General features: G+C 50.6%; 1 protein-coding gene and 1 long non-coding RNA gene across 11 annotated transcripts in view; one reads left to right on the top strand and one right to left on the bottom strand.

The window, feature by feature from the left end:
• The window catches only part of CTTN (cortactin), a 33208-nt gene extending 24121 nt beyond the window's left edge, over positions 1-9087 (bottom strand). For 3 of the 8 annotated variants that reach the window (XM_027090128.1, XM_027090133.1, XM_027090134.1), the window contains exons 1-5: positions 8991-9086; positions 5091-5187; positions 2771-2857; positions 2561-2634; positions 409-538 (exon numbers count right to left, since the gene is read on the bottom strand). In XM_027090128.1, coding sequence (XP_026945929.1) covers positions 409-538; positions 2561-2634; positions 2771-2857 — 291 coding nt within the window. In that variant the 5' untranslated portion in view covers positions 5091-5187; positions 8991-9086. The other 5 variants (XM_027090132.1, XM_027090135.1, XM_027090131.1 and 2 more) reach the window with 5 other exon arrangements.
• Positions 9088-10424: 1337 nt separating this feature from the next.
• Positions 10425-15856, top strand: LOC113611324 (uncharacterized). 3 transcript variants are annotated; one of them, XR_003429401.1, is made up of 3 exons: positions 10425-11060; positions 11740-11875; positions 12248-13500. It is a non-coding gene; the product is annotated as an uncharacterized LOC113611324 (long non-coding RNA). The 3 variants fall into 3 exon arrangements; XR_003429400.1 differs by lacking the exon at positions 12248-13500 and adding an exon at positions 14417-15856 and having other exon boundaries at positions 10428-11060; XR_003429399.1 differs by having other exon boundaries at positions 10430-11060; positions 12262-13498.
• Positions 15857-18967: the final 3111 nt, after the last annotated feature.

The following is an 18967-nucleotide window of genomic DNA, read 5'->3' as shown; positions in this document are numbered from 1 at the left end:
GACAGCACGCCTGGCGGCTGAATTTCCACCCTTGACGTGAACCAAGGCCCGCAGACTCGGCTCCGGTCTGCAGATGGGTAGCATTCAGGCTGCAGGCTGAACCGCCGTCAGGCCGCTTCCAGGCCTCCATCCTGGTCACAGAGCGGCCTCTGGCAGAAACTGATCTCCCGCTCCGGGGCTCCCGACACACCACCCACTCCCCAGCAACTCAGCATCTTAAAAGACCTTCCAAAAACGGGAGCCCTTCGCGGGTAAGGTCAATGGAGAGAGGATTACTTCTGGCAAATCCGTCCTCAACAAGTAGACTCCCAACTTTTCATCTACGGGGGAGGCTCCTGAGTGACCACTGTGCCGACCATGGTGAGGTCAGGCACGCCAGGACCCACCGCGACGTGGCCGGGCACTTACTCTGTCCATTCTGTCCTGCTCCACACCAAACTTCCCTCCGTAGCCGTGCGAGGCTCTGGGTCCCGTTTCGAGCTCCTTCTCCTTGAGGGTCTGGTGTTCTTGAAACACATTCTCCCTCAGCTTGTGTATGCTTGGGGGGAAGAGAACAAACAGGAAGAAACCGGTCAGACAGACGTGCGTCCTTGTTTTCCAGTGGGACAGACGAGGACAGGACGTGTCATCTCGGCAGACCTGCAAGGTTTCCCTACTCCCCAGTCCGTCTCCCTTGTGGTCGCTTTACTGTCCCACCAGCTGGTCCCCCAACTTCGGCAGTTCTCAGATGCAAGTTAACAGAAAAAAGAAACTAATCTGAATTCACACAGTGAGTCATCCCAACGCCCCCCCCCCCCAACACACACACAGAGCTGTGCTGAAACGTGGACTTTCTCCCGTAAGGGGAAAAGCTCCTCAGGGTTTATCAGACACCTGACTTGGGAGAGCTAGTTCTGTAAACGTCCCCAGAGGCAGAGGGGAAAAGCAGAGTCAACAGCCCCACACCCCAGGCAGCCCTAGGACAGAAGCCCAGACACACAAAACACTTAGACGGTTGCTCTTTCCTTGGAGCACTCCAGCTTTTCATTCAAAGGTGAAGTGAGGGGTTTGCAGAATTTACAATGTGAGCGCCACTTTTACTTTAAACACTGGGAACAGTGGGACAGATCACAAGATGTGGCCAAAACCGGGCAGGCCAGGAAGTGTCTGCAGCTGTCTCCGTCGGGAGACCCACAGCAACACGACGGCCACCTGATCCGGTTCCTCTCTGCCCAAGGGACAACATGTCCACACCTCAACATCTGGACAACAATCCCAGAAGTTCGGCTACAAAACCAACCAGGCCTGGCCACCTCCCGACCCCCTGACGAGCACAGGAGGAAGACCAGCCTCCCAAGAACACGGAAGGACCAACAGCCGTCCTGTCCCTGTGTGCTCTCTGAGCTCTACCCACCCAGAGGCTGCCTGATGAGAGAGCTCCTTTCTCCTCCAACCTGCCCTCCCCAACATGTTCTGATGCCACAGGGAACAGAAGAGATGAGGCCCAGATGGCATCAAGTCAGAAGGCAGCCTAACCCCACAGCGGGCGACCCGAGTCAGCCCCTGGCACCACCTCCTCCGGCCGGTCCCAGGCCCTTCTTCAGGGGCTTGTGGGGAGAGGGTGGGCTCAGCGACTCAGGGCGGGAGGAACACTGGTGTCTAAAACGCCTGAGCTGCAGACTTCACCTCCTTTTCGGGACGATCTACTGAGTCTCTCTCAAGAACAGCTTCATTTTACTGCAAAGATCCCAGGGCCAAGCAAGACCAGCTCTCTGCCAGTGACCAAAGCGGGTCAGCAGTCCATGAGGACACCTTCACAACCAGGGCATGGGAGCACACACTCTGAAGCTGGCACAGACTGAGCACATTCTAAAAGGTCCCTTTATCTACACCTCCCGACAGGAAAACAAGCTGCCCCAGAGGTGGCCAGTTGCGACAGTGCCGAGTCAGACAATGACACGCTTCAAGCAGCTCTCCTATTTGAGGTTTTTAAGAGAACACAATGCTGAGAATTCAGCTCGTGGCATCCAACTGATCACGATAAAATAATAAAAGTATAACAAAAAAATTAAAGAAGGGTGTTTATGGTCTAAGGTATTCAAAGACATCCACACTTTAGAAACCTCCCATCAGCAGAGAGAAGAGCTTAGGTAACTGTGTTCCTCGATGAAAACCACAATATTGAAAAACAGACTCTAGAATTGGAAGCACGGAAGTCACTTGCCATGGGAATTTTTAAGTTACCGAGCACGTCCGTATACATACACGTACACAAACACGCAGATGTACACATCAGGTCTTACATTCACCTACTGTATAAATATCGAGTCACAGCATGCAGCGACAAAGACCCACTGCAGCCAAAACATACACACACACATACATACATACACATACATACATACATACATACAAAGAACAATGCTGCAAAAAATAAAAAACAAAATAAAATAAAAAATCGAGTCACAAAACAAAACAAAAGCAATTCCACCATATGAAGCCATGACCTTATCTCTTATCCCTGCCTTATCTTCATCTTTCAGAACATCACTGTCACACAAATACCGAGAAAGTCTCTTACTTGATGTGCTCCTGGTGACCAGACCCCTGGACGGTTTTGGCCCCCCATCGCTGCTCTTTTTCACTTACGTCATTCTGAAAAGAAAAATAAATGACGAGTGCACCCCACAGCCTGGATTGTAAGACAACCACCCACCCGCCCACCCAAACCCAAACCCTGGGGAAATCCACTCCGGGAGACGTGAAAGGCAGGCAGACTGGTGACTTGTACCACGAAATCAGGGTCGGTTTCCCAGTCGTCGGCTCCCGCGTCGTCCTGGGTGATGGACACGGTGTGGCCGGCCGAGGCTTTCCACATCTGGAAAAGCAGCCCCGCAGTTACAGAGGCCCGGGAGAACCCTGCGCAGAGGCCGACGCAGACACCTTTGCCTGTGACCCCAAAACCCTAGAGGGCACAGAGCAGGCTGGGGGGCTATAAGCTCAAATAGTCACTCATAATCCCTGAGTGACACCCGTAGGAACAGAAGAAACGCAACATTTTTTAGCTCTAATACTGCTGTCGACCGGCATCAGAAACAAATAAGAAATGCTCCTGGCTTCAACTCAAGTGAGGAAATTTTCTGGAAAATAAAAAAGTCACATGTGCACTTACTTCACTCATTGGGAATATCTTCCTCTCCCACTAGGTCTCATGACGACGATACTGTCCAACACTGGGAGCGCACCGAATGTCACCAATGGTAAATTTTGTTGTATTTTACCACAATTTTTTTGAAAAGCACCCGTCTTAACTTCAAAGTGGAAATTTGGAAATTACTGGAAACCTAATAATGATTTTCTTAACTCGGACTCTGACAAGTCAAATATTTCAAGCGTTGCTTTGCCATCTACTTGGGAAAATAGCACATAAATGCCAACCTGTCCTCTACTAGGCAGCTCTGAAGACTGGCCACCCTGCTTCCTCAGCAGAGTCCTGAAACTCTGTATGTTTTATCTAGTGGACAGAACCATGATGCAGCTTCACAACTGAACCACATCGTTCTTTTCTTAACTGCAAAGGCAAAATCTAGCTTTTAAGGGTTTCAAAAGAAAACTATGTATGAGAAGAATGGATTCATTCTCCCCAAAAGTACTTATAAAATTTCACATAGGCCAGGAAACAACTGAAAGCTTATTTTCATCTAATCAACCAGAAGCCCCATCCCAGCATCTGAACTGAGGACGAGCAAGTCTCGCTCTGTGGGGTCACCGTGCTTCTGTGTGAACCCAGACTGGACGAGAGCCCTTCAAAAGCCTGAGACTCCCCTGTCCAGGTCCACCACCCCCGCCAGCTCCGCTGGGTCACAAGTCCAAGGCGGTGGCAGGGGCGAATCAGGGTGCAGGGCTCTCAGATTTCCAGATGCAACTCCCGCCATGTCACCTGGGCAGGGAATCATGTGCCACCAGGTGGGACAGGACCAGCAATGTCCCTTCATGGCCACTTCAAACCTTGTTCCCCTCTGACCAGGTACGGCAAAGCATGGCAACAATTTCCCAGACGTGGACTTCCCTGGTGGCTCAGTGGTTAAGAATCCGCCTGCCAATGCAGGGGACACGGGTTCGAGCCCTGGTCCAGGAATATCCCACATGCCACAGAGCAACTGAGCCTGTGCGCCGCAACTACTGAGCCTGCGCTCTACAGCCCACGAGCCACAACTACTGAGCCCACGTGCTGCAACTACAGAAAGCCTGCACGCAGGAATAAAGACCCAACACAGCCAAAGATAAATTAAAAAATAAATAAATAAGTAAATAAAAGACCAGTTTCTTTTGAGATTAAAGTAAAACATAGAACTTAACCAAGGAATAGTTTCTTTAAAAAAAAAAGAATTTCCCAGACGTGAACTGCTTTTGACACAATTTTCGAGAGCCGACGGACTAGGTTCAGCACAACCAATGCGCCCATTCACAGATGGGGAAACAGCTGCCTGAAGCTAAACGGTTTGCCCTCAGCCTCTGACTCCCTAAGCCAAGTGTGCCCCGTGACACCACACTGTCCTGGAGAAGGGGCTGCCCACCTGCAGGACTCTAGCTGCCTAGAGTTCCAACCATTGAGGAGACGGTCACACAAAAGTCGGGGGTCTCCAGCGAGGCTCACTTCCCCCCGAAGGCAAAGGTGAAAGCCGATGTCCCAGCCTGAGACTTTTCCAGCCTCATGGGGCTAACGCTAGCAGAGCCCACTCTTCACCCATCTTTCTGGAAGCCGGCTTCACTCGTGCGCAGGTGAGCACTTCCAGGCTCTCCCTAACATCGTGCCCGCTGCCTCCCCCGCCCAACATGGGACAGGAAGAAGGCGCCAGGTGGCTGCTCAGACAGGACAGAGATGCTCCAGGTCCTGCACTCCAGAGTTCTGCAGAATCCCCTCCACTTCCTAGACCACAGGCAACACTGGAAATTGACTTTATTTTTCAAAGAAGGAAATTTCCTCCCAGACAGTTATCATCCCAATCTCTGCAAACCCAGCAAAAGAACACCCCTCGTGTTCCCTGTCAAAGGGGTTTTACCTTGCCCACCCACGGGAGAGCACAGGAGAATGTTCACAGTGCACAAACCTTTCTTTTCCAAGTAAAGATGAAAGGTGCTCACAAAACTCTGTTTAAAACACGGGAATCCAACGAGGAATTTCCAGGCATTTGTGAATTATTCTGTCTGTAAAAAGATTAAGAGTAAAAAGCTCAGAAGGATATGTGCTGACGGGCACCCAGGGCAAATCTTTACGTGTGGAGGCCCTTTTAGAATATCTCTGAAATCCTCGCAAACATAACGAGGTTTTGCAGAGCAATCTGAAAGGAGGGTGGGAAGAGTTACATTTTACTAACCAAAAAACTCAACCGATTTTCAGCCACAGTGAGAAACTACAGAAAATAAAAAAGTTCCAAAAGATTTATAACTGTTTGAAGTTTCTTCTTAATGCAACCAGAAACTATTGCCTCAATTGCTAACATACATTTCCTGTTCGCTAGAATCCTGACTGCTTTCCATTTCTGGGCCATCCTAATTTATGACTCTACTAAAAATCATAAAATTCTATTACCCTGGGTTTTTAAGAAAAAATAACATAAGAGAAGCACTCCCTGAAGGAAGGGATCATGATGTGGCTGGGATGAAACCCAGGGTGGCGACGGCTATTGGAATGTGAAGGGGGCGACTCGGGGAGCAAAGGAGAAGCAGGCTGCATCTCTGATGAACGGGTATGGTTACTGCACAGGACCAAGACTCTAATTCCCCAAGCCACCAGCTCAGCACCTCTTGATTGGACACTGCACTCCCAGACATTACAGATGAATACAATCCCCTTGTTCTCCAGGAACAAACCAGTCACAGGCAAACACCATTTGTATCGGCACACGGCTTGCCATGCTTTAGGAACTAGAGGGGTGATGCTCTGCTGGCCCTCCTCACACTCAATTTCCCCTTTGGAAACCCTAACTTCTGCAGGTTGCTTACTTAGTACATTCTGGGTATCGCAGTTATCAGCCAGCATCTATAAAAGTCTACCCAAGGGCAGCTAGTGATAGGCTCAAATCTACAATAATTTATTACCCGCTCAACACTTTAAGTTTTTGAAAAATTAAAAGCCTGGCATTTTTTGGATCCAGAGGTAATGCCTCTGGACCCCTACCTCACACCATACACAAAAACTAACTGAAAAATGGATCAAAGACCTAAATGTCTGAACTAAAACTATTAAACTCTTAGGGAAAAAAAAAAAACATAAGCATAGATTTTTATAAGCTTGAATTTGGCAATAATGCTTAGATATGACACCAAAAGCACAAGTGAAAAGAGAAAAAAATAAATTGGACAAAGTTTTAAACTTAGTGCTTCAAAGGACACCTACCAAGAAAGTGAAAATAATTCACAGAGAGACACATATATTTTCAAATCATAGAGAATATATAAAGAACTCTTACAATTCAATAATAAAAAGGACAATTAATCGTATTTTTAAATGGGAAAAGGACCTGCACAGACATTTCTCCAAAGATACAGAAATGGATGATAAGCTCAAGAAAAGACAGTATCATTAACCATCAAGGATATGCAAATCAAAACCAATGAGATACCACTCCACACATTCTAGAATGGCTACTATCCAAAAAACAAACAATAATAAGTTTGCTAAGGGTGTGGAGAAATCAGAACCCTCTTATGTTGCTGGTGGGAAAGTAAAATGAAAAAGTCCGGCAGTTCCTCAGAAGGTTAAACACAGAGGTGCCGCAAGTCCCAGCAATTCCACTCCTAGGTATATACCCAGAGAAATGAAAACTTCCACAGAAAACTTGTAAAGGAATGTTCATAGAGCATTACTCCTAACAGCCCCAGAGTGAAAATAACCTAAATGTCCATGTTATGTAATAGATACATAGCAGGTAGTCTATGCATACAATGGAATAGTATTTGGCAATAAAAAGAGTGAAGTACTGACACACGCTACAACATGCATTACTCTTGAAAACATTATGCTAAGTGAAAGAGGCCAGACACAAAAGACCAGATATTATACAGTCCCATTTATATGAATGGCCAGATCTGGCAAATCTACAGAGACCAAAAGTAGATTGGTGGTCGCTTAGTGCTGGGGGGCTGGGGGACAGGGACAGGGTTTCTTTGTGAGGTGATGAAACCACCCACGCACAATTAGCTTTCCATTAACCTCACCCTCTCCAGGGCAGCAGGAAGCCAAAGGGAACAGAAAGGTATCTGAGCAGCCAAAACAGACATCACAAGGCCCACTCTCTGCACCACAACTGCTCAGAGGACTCCCCTCCCACCTGGCCTCCTCCAAGGTGACTCAAAGCACCGCCTGCCCAGTGAAAGAGGAGAAACCTGATGGACAACGCGCCACCCCAGGACATAGGCCACTGCAACACAAGGCAGTTCCCGGGGCTCACCACCATTCTCTCCCTCAATCATGTGCCTCCCCAGCCCCTACTGAGTGCCACGGACCAAAGATCTGCATCACCAATGCCATTCATACAATTTAAGTGTTTTATAGATACGTCCCGCAAAATGTTTCAACTAAAAGTCACAGGTAGTGCGGGCAAACTGCCAGTTGGAGGGGGGAGGGGCAGAGCATCAAAGACAACCCTGCATCCTCCGCTCTTCATTCTTGTGTCCGGAGGGGCCTTTAGGACCCTTCCTTGCTCCTTGGGCTCCAGGAGTACCTTCCATCCAGGAGAAGAGCAGGCCCACCTGCGGCACCGGCGTGGTGACTCACCCCGCCGTCAGGCCCGGCCCAGCGCCGGCCTGCGGGGCCGCCAGGCCGAATCACGCGGTCGGGCCCCGGCGGCTTAAGCCCCGACCAAGCTCCGCGGGACCAAGTCACCGCGGAGCCCCAGCGGGGAGCGCTCGCCAGGGACGCCTCCGGAGCTGCGTCCAGCGGGAAGAGGATTCCTCGCCCCGGAGCCCGACGCGGCCAGATCCCAGGGGGAGGAAGCCCTGTCCCCCTCCACCCGAGACCCTCCGGCAGGGCCATCCAGCTCGCGTCGGAATACTCCCCAAGAGCCCCTTCCAGCTCATTTCCAGCACCCCCAGAGGAGGGGCTGTTCCCAACCCACAGCCTCTCAACTCTGCAGCTGCGCCGGTCGCTGCATTTCCACTGACCTGATTGCAACACCTCCCGCTAGGTGCGGGCCCGGGAGCGGGGTGGGAACTGCCCCGCCCGGCCGCCCGGAGACCCCAGCCCCTCCGCCCCTGACCCCCCCCCGGGTCCCGGACCCCTTCTTGTAGGGCTCCTCTCCTACCCTAGTCCCCCTCTCAGCCCTCCGCCCCGGCCCCTCCCTCTCGGCTCTCTGCCCCCGTCTCCTAACCCTCCAGGAGGTCCTGGATCCCCTCCCCGTAGGCCCCCTCTCCTCCTAGTTTCCCTCGGCCCTCCGCCCCCTTCCCCTAAATCCTCGGGGCCTGACCTCTCCCCCTAAGCCCTCTCTCTGCCCCTTCCCCCGACCTCGCGGGTCCTGCGTCCCCTCCTGGAGGGCCCCTCCCCTCCCCTAGAACCCCTCGGCCCTCTGGCCCCTTCCTCCTAGGGACCCGGGCACCCTCTCCTCATACCCCGGACCCCTCCGCCTCTGGTCCCTCTCCTCCCCCTTCCTGCCCGCAGCCCCGGGCCCCTCCCCCTCCATCGCCCCCGACCGCTCAGAACCGCGTGCCCTTCCCCCTCAGGCCCCGACCCCTTCCCCTTCCCCCAACCCGCCCCCTTTCCTCTGACCTCAGCCTCTCCCTCCGGCCCAGGCCCTCCCTCAGCCCCCAGCCAGCCCATCCCCTTCTCTCCGACCACAGCCCCCTGCCCCGGGAAGCCTCACCCGCGCTCCCCCCGCGCCCGAAACCGCGAGCGGAAATGCGGCGAGACCGCCGCGGCCGCCGCTTCCTTCCCGTTTCAGGACCCGGCGGCGCCCCGGGACCGCAACTGAGGAACCGGCCCTCCCCACCTGGCGGAAGGCGCGCTCGCTCACCACCACTGCGGTCGCTCCGGTCCAGCCCGGCTCCGCCCTGCCTCCGCCGCTCCGCCACTTCCCGCCGCTCCCGCTTCTCCTGCCGCTCCTAGGCGCCCCTCTCCACTTCCGGTTCCGCGTGCGGGGGCGGGGCCGCATCCGGGTCCCCGAGGCCCCGCCCCCTCTGGCACGCCCCGCCCCCGCCCGGTCAGAGGCCTACGGCCTTGCTGAGACAGCGGGGTGGGAACCGTGGTCAAACCCCGGCTGACTGGCCCGCGGTCCCTGCAGCCTCCCTCGTCCACGTGGCGCCGGAAGCGCCCACCGCTGGCGCAGGCGCGAGCTCCGCCCAGGTGCCAGCCTGCAAAGCATGCTTAAAAGTTAGATGACTGTACAGAGTACATTTAGGCCCACCATGCGCGGGCCAGACTGTGCTCAGATGGACACAATCCAAGGTGCTCATACTGAATTCATAGCACAGCCCGAGGGAGCAAAGGGAAAATGAGCCGGGAACGGGGACAATGCCGAGTGCGCTGAGCCCTGAGGACACAGGAGGTAACTGTGACGGCCAGTCACCTAGGAGGAATAGCGCCCTCCTCATCCATCCGTCTGGCCATCCATTACCCATACGTACATCATCCATCCATCCATCTTCTCCATCCATGTTCCATCCATCATCCATCCACCCACCCATCCATCCACCTGTCCATCCAGAGAAGGCCAGATATGTGTCAGGAATAGAGGTCAGCAGAATAAACGTGGTCCTTGCTCTCAGGGACCTTTCAGCCTAGAAGAGGGGTCAGGCATTAATCGAATAAGTATATACTTAGGAAACAAGGTATATGCTATAGAAGAAGTCAAAGGTCATGACATTATATTGGGGAGAAGACGGGACCCGAGCTCATCCAGGAGATTGGAGGTTTCTGTGAGCGATTAACATTTGTGCTAAGATCTGAAGGCCAAACAGAAGTAAACAAGGTAAGATGGGAAAAATTTTCCAGGTAAGGAAAGAGCCTGTGTGAAGGTCCTGAGTCAGGAAAGGTCTTGCCACATGGGAACTGAAGGAAGTTCAGTGCAGCAGAAGTGTGGTGATGAAGCAGGGTAGTGGGGCAAGATGGGGCCAGGTCATGTAGAGATTGGGAGGGCAGAGCAAGGACCTTAGTCTTTATTCTAGAAGAAACAGGAAGTCCTTGGAGGAGATTAAGCAGAGGGGAGACATCATACAGTTTGAACTGTAATGAAATCCCTCTGGCTGCTGGGTGGAGAGTGGGTGGGAAGATGGCCAGGTAGGATCCTAATATCCTGCTTGCTACCACCAGTTCAGGCAGACTGTTGGTAGCAAGTAAGATGGAGAGAAGTGAGTAGGTACAAGATACATTTAGGAAGTTAAATTGTCAGGTTTGAGGATGGACTGGGGGTACGGGGTGGAGAAGGAGATGTCAGGGGCCAAAGGATAATTTTTTAAAGATAAAATCATGATTTTCATACACATGTAAAATGAACACATGTCAAAGATCTTATTTCACTTAATAATAAATGAAGCAAAAATGTGTCACAACTTGTTCAGAGGAGAAGTCAAAGGCATGCTGAAATGAATTTGCAAAAACCGGTCTATCCATAGGGCAACGTCAGTTGTATTTCATTGGACACAGGTAATTTGCCTTTCTGTGGGTGCAAATTATTTGCATCTGTTTTCTCCAGGTTAACTTCTACCTCCACAGAGGTACGGAATAATCTAGGCAAAAATAACAAAGGCACACATCCTGTAGAATCGTGTTTATCAGAGGCTCCAGCATTCTGTTAAAAGAATACCTAAGAATCATTTTTGCCCGTTCTAAAGTCTGGAATTTTTCCTTCCAAAAGGATGACTCCTAGTATCTGAGTAGGTGCTCAGACAGGGCAGATGGGCAGGGTGGGGAATGAGGGTTGGGGGAGAAGATACACCAAGATTGCGATGGAAGAGTGAGGATACGTTTGTGGACTTGGTACCTTTGAGGGGCCTGTTGCATGTCAAAACGAGGTCCACGAAGTGATGCTGGAGAGATGGCTTTTGAGCAGGAGCTTTAAGACTAAGCAGGATAAGGACGTAAAAAGGTAGGAAAGGCCATCCCGGGAAGAGGGAGGGATTGCAGCAAAGGCACAGAGGTGGCAAAGAACGGGGTCGCATAGAAAACCTTGAGGTCAGATGGATAGAATCGAAGTGCTTTCGCTTCCATCATTACCACGGACAGTGCAGTGCTGTGTGCAGTCAGGCATCAAGCTAATTGCTTGGTGGACTAAGGGAAGGCTCCCTTTTGATATAGGATTTTAGGCTCTGGACGCAGAGGATCTGACAACAGATCCCAACTCCAAGGCCTACTAGCTTTGTGACCGTGGGCAGTCACTCTGTCTTTCTGAGCCCCGGTCTCCCCATTTGTGCAGCTAGCTGTTGTCTCCTGGAGATTGTAATATGCAGGTCCCACGTTGCTTGGTTAGCCCAGGGCCCGGCATACAGTTAGTGCCCAGTAAGTGTTGGCCCTGTTGACTGAAAAAGGATGCACAATGTGAGAGTTGTGAGTTAAGTTTTATTTGGGGCAAAGTGAGGACTACAGTCTGAGAGACAGCCTTTCAGATGGCTCTGAGGAACTGCTCCAAAGAGGTGGAGTTGGGGGGGTCAGTAGACATGATTTTAGTGAAGGGAGGGGCACATGCAGTCAAACACACATTTTCACAGAGGCTAGCTGCTAGTCACGAGGTGCAGATGTCCCTGTTAATAATTTTAGTGCTTTTCTAGGTATGAGAAGACGCAAGAAATTGGACTCAGAAAATCTTCTGCTGAAAATATCTAACTATCTGAAGACCTGTTCTGCCAGTTTTTCCCAGAGTACAGAGCACTTCATTCCTGATCTCCACCCTGACCTCCTTTCAGGGTAGGTTGAAAGTCAGTGACTGCAGTGGCTCATGACTGCATCCTTGTAGAGGCAGAGGGAAACATCCCACCTGGAAGTAGGGGAACTAACATTTGGGGACAGCCTGGCTTTGTCAGACACCACTGTGAGATTTTTAAAGTATAAGTGTGATACTGTGATTTATAAGAAATATGGGGACTTCCCTGGCAGTCCAGTGGTTAGGATTCCGGGCTTTCACTGCTGTGGCCCGGGTTCAATCCCTGGTTGGGGAACTGAGATTCCCGCGAGCCACGCAGCGCGGCCAAAATAAAAATTTTTTAAAAAGAAGTATGTATTTGGTCATTCAGATGACCAAATGTATATTTCTCATATATAGTTGATGTTCATTCACAGTTCCTGTTTTACAGCTCCCCAAACCCTTGGAATTTCCTAACTGTTAAGAGCATAAATGTGTCTCGTTATATGAATGAGCTGACTTTTGGAAAGCACCTAAGGATGGGAGCTGGTTGCCAGGAGAACCAACTAAGTGACTAGAGGGTTGGAAATTTCAGTCCCACCCTTGAGCTCTGGGGAGGGGAGAAGTGAAGAACGGCGGGTTGAATTAATCGCCAAGGGCCAAGAGTTCATCAATCGTGCATATGTAATGAATCCTCCATAGAGACCCAAAAGGACGGGGTTCTGGGAGCTCCCGAGTTGGTGAACGTGTGCAGATCTGGGGAGAGCGCTGCCTGGAAAGCATGGAAGCTCTGAATCCTTTCTCACACCTTGCCCTGTGCACCTCTTCCATCTGGCTGTTCCTGAGTTCATAACCTTTTAAAAATAAATCTGTGATCTAGCAAGTAACAAGGTTCTCTGAGTTCTGTGAGCCACTCTAGCAAATTCATCAATCCCAAGGCGGGTTGGGAACCTCTGACTTATAGCCAGCGGCTTAGAAGCACAGGTGACAACCTGCACTTGGGGCTGGTGTCTGAAGTCCAAGGCGGAGGTCGTGGGAACCTCCAGTCTGCAGCCGGTGAGTCAGAAGCGCAGGTAGCAACCGAGACTTGCAGTTGACGTCTGACGTGGGCGTGCGGGAGTTGTGCGCCTGGATCCGTAACCTTCAGGCTCTGACGCCACCTCGGAGCAGGTAGCATGAGAACTGAGCTGAATTCTCAGGCGCCCTGCGGGTGTCTGAGAATTGTTTGTTGGTGGGGGTGGGGGGGACTACCCCGACATTAGAAGTGGAGTCTCAGAACACCAATAGGATATTTCATTTTCCCCTCAAAACAGCTTTCTGCGTTGAAATTATTTTTTAAGAGTAGTTTTTATTGAGCTGTAATTACATAAAATACAGCACACCCACTTACAGCATACGATTCAGTGGTTTTTAGTATTGTCAGGAGGTGGCACTGTTACCCTCCAGGGCTCTTGGCCCCCTTAATCAATAGAAATGGATCAGAAGCCAGACGAGAAATTCAGGCAGGGCTGTACTGGGGCCCCCGCTGCAGCAGGGGGGAGGGAGAACAAGTAAGAGGTTCCCTCGCTCACTTCCCGAGGGGGGCAGCTGGGTCCCTCTATGGGGGGCGGGTAGGGGTGTGTCCTGGGGTCGGGCTAGAGCGGTGACTTAGGAGGTTTGCCCAGCCCTTTTTTTTTTTTTTGCAGTACGCGGGCCTTTCACTGCTGTGGCCTCTCCCGTTGCGGGGCACAGGCTCACGGGCCCAGCTGCTCCGCGGCATGTGGGATCTTCCCGGACCGGGGCACGAACCCGTGTCCCCTGCATCGGCAGGCGGACTCTCAACCACTGCGCCACCAGGGAAGCCCCGCCCAGCCCTTTGGTCATGGTGTGTGCAGGGGTCATGCGCAGTACCCTGCTTCTGCTCCCGGCTCTTCAGAAGTGGCAGTTGGGTTTTGGGGCTTTTTGTATCTTGTTGTCCGTAATTGCCCCAACTGTACATGCACGCAGTTATTTTTAGTCCCTTAAAGTTTCTTTGTATTTTGTTGCTCAAGGAGATGTTTGTCCAGATGTAAGCACTGCAGCAAAGGGTCCCAGGTCCCAGGTCCCAGCCTGTCTCAGTGCAACCGTCACCACAACCGACCTTTAGAACATTTTCATCCCCCCCAGAGGAGACCCTGCTTGTTAGTGATCAATTTCTATCCACCCCACCCCACCCCAAGCAACCACTCATCCGCTTTCTCTCAATGAGCTGGAATTATTTTTTTAATATTTATTATATTACATAATTATATAATACATATGCCACATTCAATGAGCTGGAATTACTGCTTCCATTGTCCAGATTAGAATAACCAAAGCTCACAGGAGACTGGTCAGCAGGAAGGTGGCGTGAGCTTTGTGACACACAAAGACCACTCTGGCTGCTACGGGGAGGACAGACCGCACGGCATGTGGGTTCTTAGTTCCCTGCCCAGGGATCGAACCCGTGCCCCCTGCAGTGGAAGCACGGAGTCTTAATCACTGGACCACCAGGGACGTCCCATTGTATGCATTCTAAGTATAACGTTAGGGATCCTTAACATTACGGTGTTAGCCCTTACGGCGCCTTGCTGCTTCTGGTCTTGCAGTCTTGGAACGTGAGACTGCACTGCTGTGAAGAACTCCTGGAGTGTGAGAGACGCCACATGAAGGAGAACCCAGGCCTCCCAGCCAAAAGCCAGCACCAGCTTCCAGGTACCTGACTGAGACCATCTCGGACTTCCCAGCCCCACAAGAGCTGTCAGGTGACTGCCATCACGTAAGTGGTTCCAGGAAAGACCAGCGGAAGAACCACCCAGATTGCCAGTCCACCGGATCAAGAGAAACAAGAAATCATTGTTTTTACCACTAAGTTTTGGGGTGGATTTTTACAAAGCAACAGATAAGACAGCAGATGGAGATCTTTCAGGGAATTGTGAAATCGATTTTCTGGGGGAGGAAAACAGTATAAAAAGTATATAAGACGGCAGAATAGAATATATGAGTTCATTTCATACAGAATCGTTGCAATTATCTATTGCTGTGTAATAAGGCACTCCAAAAGTTCATGGTGAAAAAGCCACCACCATTTTATGCTGAAACTTCATATGCTGGACCAGGAGTTTGGCAAGTGCAGGGGATGTGGTTCATCTTTGTTTTCAATGGAGCCTCGGCTGTGATAGATCAAATTTGGGGCTGTGGCTGGATGAACTGATTAGGGCCGTACGTCTGGGGCCTTGACTCTGTCTGCTGGGTGCGTTCCTCGTTTCTTCTCCCCATCATGTCTTCAGGAACAGGAACGTCCAACTTGGCTTCTTCACTTCCAATAGGCTGGCAGGAGCCGCGAGGATCTCGCTCTGCACAGCTCTCCATGGGGCCAGCTTGGGCTTCCTTACAGCATGGTGGGCCTGGGTAGCTGGACTTCTTACTCGGTGGCTGGTTTCTGCAAGGCTTCTGCTGACCTCGCTTCAGAAGTCCGTGAACATCACACCTGCTACATTCTGTTGGTCAACGAGGTAAGTCGCTGAGGCCAGCCCAGGCTTAAGGAGGTCGGGAGGGGGGGATTAAGACCCCACCTCTCAATGAGAAGAGCAGCAAAGAATCTGCAGCCTAGCGGGTATTTTGTCACTGTATTTCTAAGATGTCATTGCTTGTAAGACACATCCTGACTTCACGGGTAAAAAGATGTGAAAAAACGGTCATAATAAAATTGATGAAATGTAGTGTATACATGCAGAGCTGTGGTGTAAAATGTTTTCCACTGTGGCTTGCTTAGAAGTTCAGAACTAGGCTAAATTACATTCCAAAGTGAGAGCCAAGAAGCAATTTCCAGACATCTAGTCCAGACTAAGACAGTTTGTCACATGGAGGATGTCCCTAAAATAACTATTAAAATTTTTGTTATGCTAAAAAAATTCACACGAATGCAAAAACAGATTAATATAATAAACCTTCATGAAACCGTTACCCATCTTTTTTTCTTTTTTAACATCTTTATTGGAGTGTAATTGCTTTAAAATGTTGTGTTAGTTTCTGCTGTATATCAAAGTGAATCAGCTACATGTATACACATACCCCCCTTCCCTCTTGTGTCTCCCTCCCACCCTCCCTATCCCACCCCTCTAGGTGGTCACAAAGCACCGAGTTGATCTCCCTGTGCTATGCAGCTGCTTCCCACTAGCTATCTATTTTACCTTTGGCAGTGTATATATGTAAATGCTACTCTCTCACTTCGTCCCAGCTTCCCCTTCCCCCTCCCCATGTCCTCAAGTCCATTCTCTATGTCTGCATCTTTATTCCTGTCCTGCCCCTAGGTTCATCAGAACCTTTTTTTTTTTTGTAGATTTCATATATATATATGGAATACATATATACGGTAGTTGCTTTTCTCTTTCTGACTTACTACACCCTGTATGACAGACTCTAGGTCCATCCACCTCATTACAAATAACTCAATTTTGTTTCTTTGTATAGCTGTGTAATGTTCCATTGTATGTATGTGCCACATCTTTATCCGTTCATCTGTCGACGGACACTTCCATCACCCATCTTTAACAGTTATCTCCCCACAGGGTCAATTTTTTTTGATCCATATCCTGACTTATCCCTGCCCCAGGATTATTTTAAAGCAAATGCCAGACACTGTATTATTTCATCTGTAAATACTGGGGAATACTGTCTTTCCACGTGCCTTTTTTGTTGTAATCACAGTAATCCACTTGGCTTGGCAATAGATAATATTTACAGCCTTATTAATGGAAACAGTGGACATGGATTCAACCAACTTTGATTTAACTGTGTTGGGAGAGGAAAGGGCAGGGCAGAGGAATGCTAAAATTCCCATCTACCATAAAGAGTTGCCAATCTGCAAAGTCTAAAATTGGTGAATCAAGGGTTTCCCTGATGGCGCAGTGGTTAAGAATCCGCCTGCTGGTGCAGGGAACATGGATTCGAGCCCTGGCCCGGGAAGATCCCACATGCCGCGGAGCAACTAAGCCCGTGTGCCACAACTACTGAGCCCGAGAGCCACAACTACTGAAGCCCACACGCCTAGAGCCCGTGCTCTGCAACAAGAGAAGCCGCCACAACTAGAGAAAGCCCGCACGCGGCAACAGAGACCCAACGCTGCCAAATATAAAAACAAATAAATTTATAAAAAAATATAAATAAATAAAAAAAATTGGTGAATCAAGGGGCCACATTAAGCACAAATTACTTAGGAGTAAGGAAGCAACTAGAGGAAACAGTTAACCCAGCTGCACATGGACCACAGAAGGGGAAGTCAGAGAGTGGGGCCGCTGGGGTCTCACTTAAGTGATATACATGTTATTACTTTGATTAAAATAAAACATTAAAAAGAAAGTAAGGTGGGGACTTCCCTGGTGGTTCAGTGGTTAAGACTCCATGCTCCCAATGCAGGGGCCCCGGGTTCGATCCCTGGTCCGGGAACTAGATCCCACATGCATGCCACAACTGAGTTTGCATGCCACAGCTAAGGAGCCTGCCTGCTGCAACTAAGGAGCCTGCCTGCCACAACTAAGACCCGATGCAACCAAATAAATAAATATTAAATTAAAAAAATTAAGATGTTGGAGAATTGATGACTAAAATCTCTTCGGCCCTATAGGTAGTGTAATACTACAATTCCTCAGTTACGTTTTCTTTTTTTTTTTAATAAATTTATTTATTTCATTTATTTTATTTTTGGCTGCATTGGGTCTTTGTTGCTGCACGCGGCTTTCTCTAGTCGCAGCGAGCGGGGGCTACTGTTCATTGCAGCGCATGGGCTTCTCATTGCAGTGGCTTCTCTTTGTTGCGGAGCACGGGCCCTAGGTGCACAGGCTTCAGTAGTTGTGGCGTGCAAGCTCAGTACTTGTGGCGCACGGGCTTAGCTGCTCCGCGGCACGTGGGACCTTCCCGGACCAGGGCTCAAACCCATGTCCTCTGCATTGGCAGGCGGATTCTTAACCACTGTGCCACCAGGTAAGTCCCCAAATGACTTTTTAATAGAGCAGAGCCCGTCTGTCTACCTTTGCAGCTAGGGACACTCGACACACTCCAGTTGGAAGAATACTTCTACCAGTCAAACCTGTTTGCACGCCACGGGTCATTTTGATTATTTTTAAATATTTTCCATGTTCTACCTGGCCAGTCTCTGCCAGCACCTGCCAGGTCACTGTGAGCCGTCTGATGGTCCTTCCCCCCACGTCCCAGCCCAGCCCCCTGCTCGCTGCTCACAGCGCCCTTCATGGGATGTCGAGGGTCCAGTCCCCACTAGAGGGCAGTCCCTGGGCAGGGCCAGTTCTAGCCATCCTGGTATCTCCAGGGTGGCAGGGTCTTCTCCAGAGTGCCTGATGGTGGTGGTCCCACAAAGATACGTCTGTACACATCTCTGCAACTGGTGAATGTGACTTTATTTGGCAAAGTGATCTTTGTAGATGTAATTAAGGATCTTGAGATGAGATCGCCTTGGATTACCTGGGTGGGCCAATGAGAGGTGTTCTTATAAAGAGACAGAAGATGAGACACTCAGAGGAGAGGCCACGTGAAGACAGAGCAGACTGGAAGGATGCGGCCACGGCCACGGAAGCCAGCAACCACCGAACACTGGAAGAGAGAATGGACCCTCCCCTCGAGCCTCCGCAAGGCCCTGGCCCACCTCCTCTCCCACTGCACCTGCACGCTGGGCGTAGAGCTGCACACAGTGCTGGTCTCAGACAGCAGTACTTGAAAAGGTGCCCCGCTGAGTCCAGGACATGAAACAGCAAAGGCACCGGCTACCCATTCTCACCAAGGGATTAAGCCAAGGAAATGTAAGAAACAAAAGGATCTGCGATATTTAGAAAGGTATTGAGGACGTCCCTGGTGGCACAGCGGTTAAGAATCTGCCTGCCAGTGCAGGGGACATGGGTTCGAGCCCTGGTCCGGGAAGATCCCACATGCCGCGGAGCAACTAAGCCCGTGGGCCACAACTACTGAGCCTGCGCTACAGAGCCTGTGAGTCACGACTACTGAGCCCTCGCGCCACAACTACGGAAGCCCACGCGCCTAGAGCCCGTGCTCCGCAACAAGAGAAGCCACCGCAATGAGAAGCCCGCGCACCGCAACGAAGAGTAGCCCCCACTCGCCGCAACTAGAGAAAGCCCGCACGCAGCAACGAA

This window comes from Aethalodelphis obliquidens, unplaced genomic scaffold, assembly GCF_003676395.1.
Source record: "Aethalodelphis obliquidens isolate GAN/ISIS:26980383/991018 unplaced genomic scaffold, ASM367639v1 scaffold69, whole genome shotgun sequence".
NCBI classification, from domain to species: Eukaryota; Metazoa; Chordata; class Mammalia; order Artiodactyla; family Delphinidae; genus Aethalodelphis; species Aethalodelphis obliquidens.
Note: the sequence above shows the minus strand (reverse complement) of the source record. Positions and strands in the feature narration are given on the sequence as shown.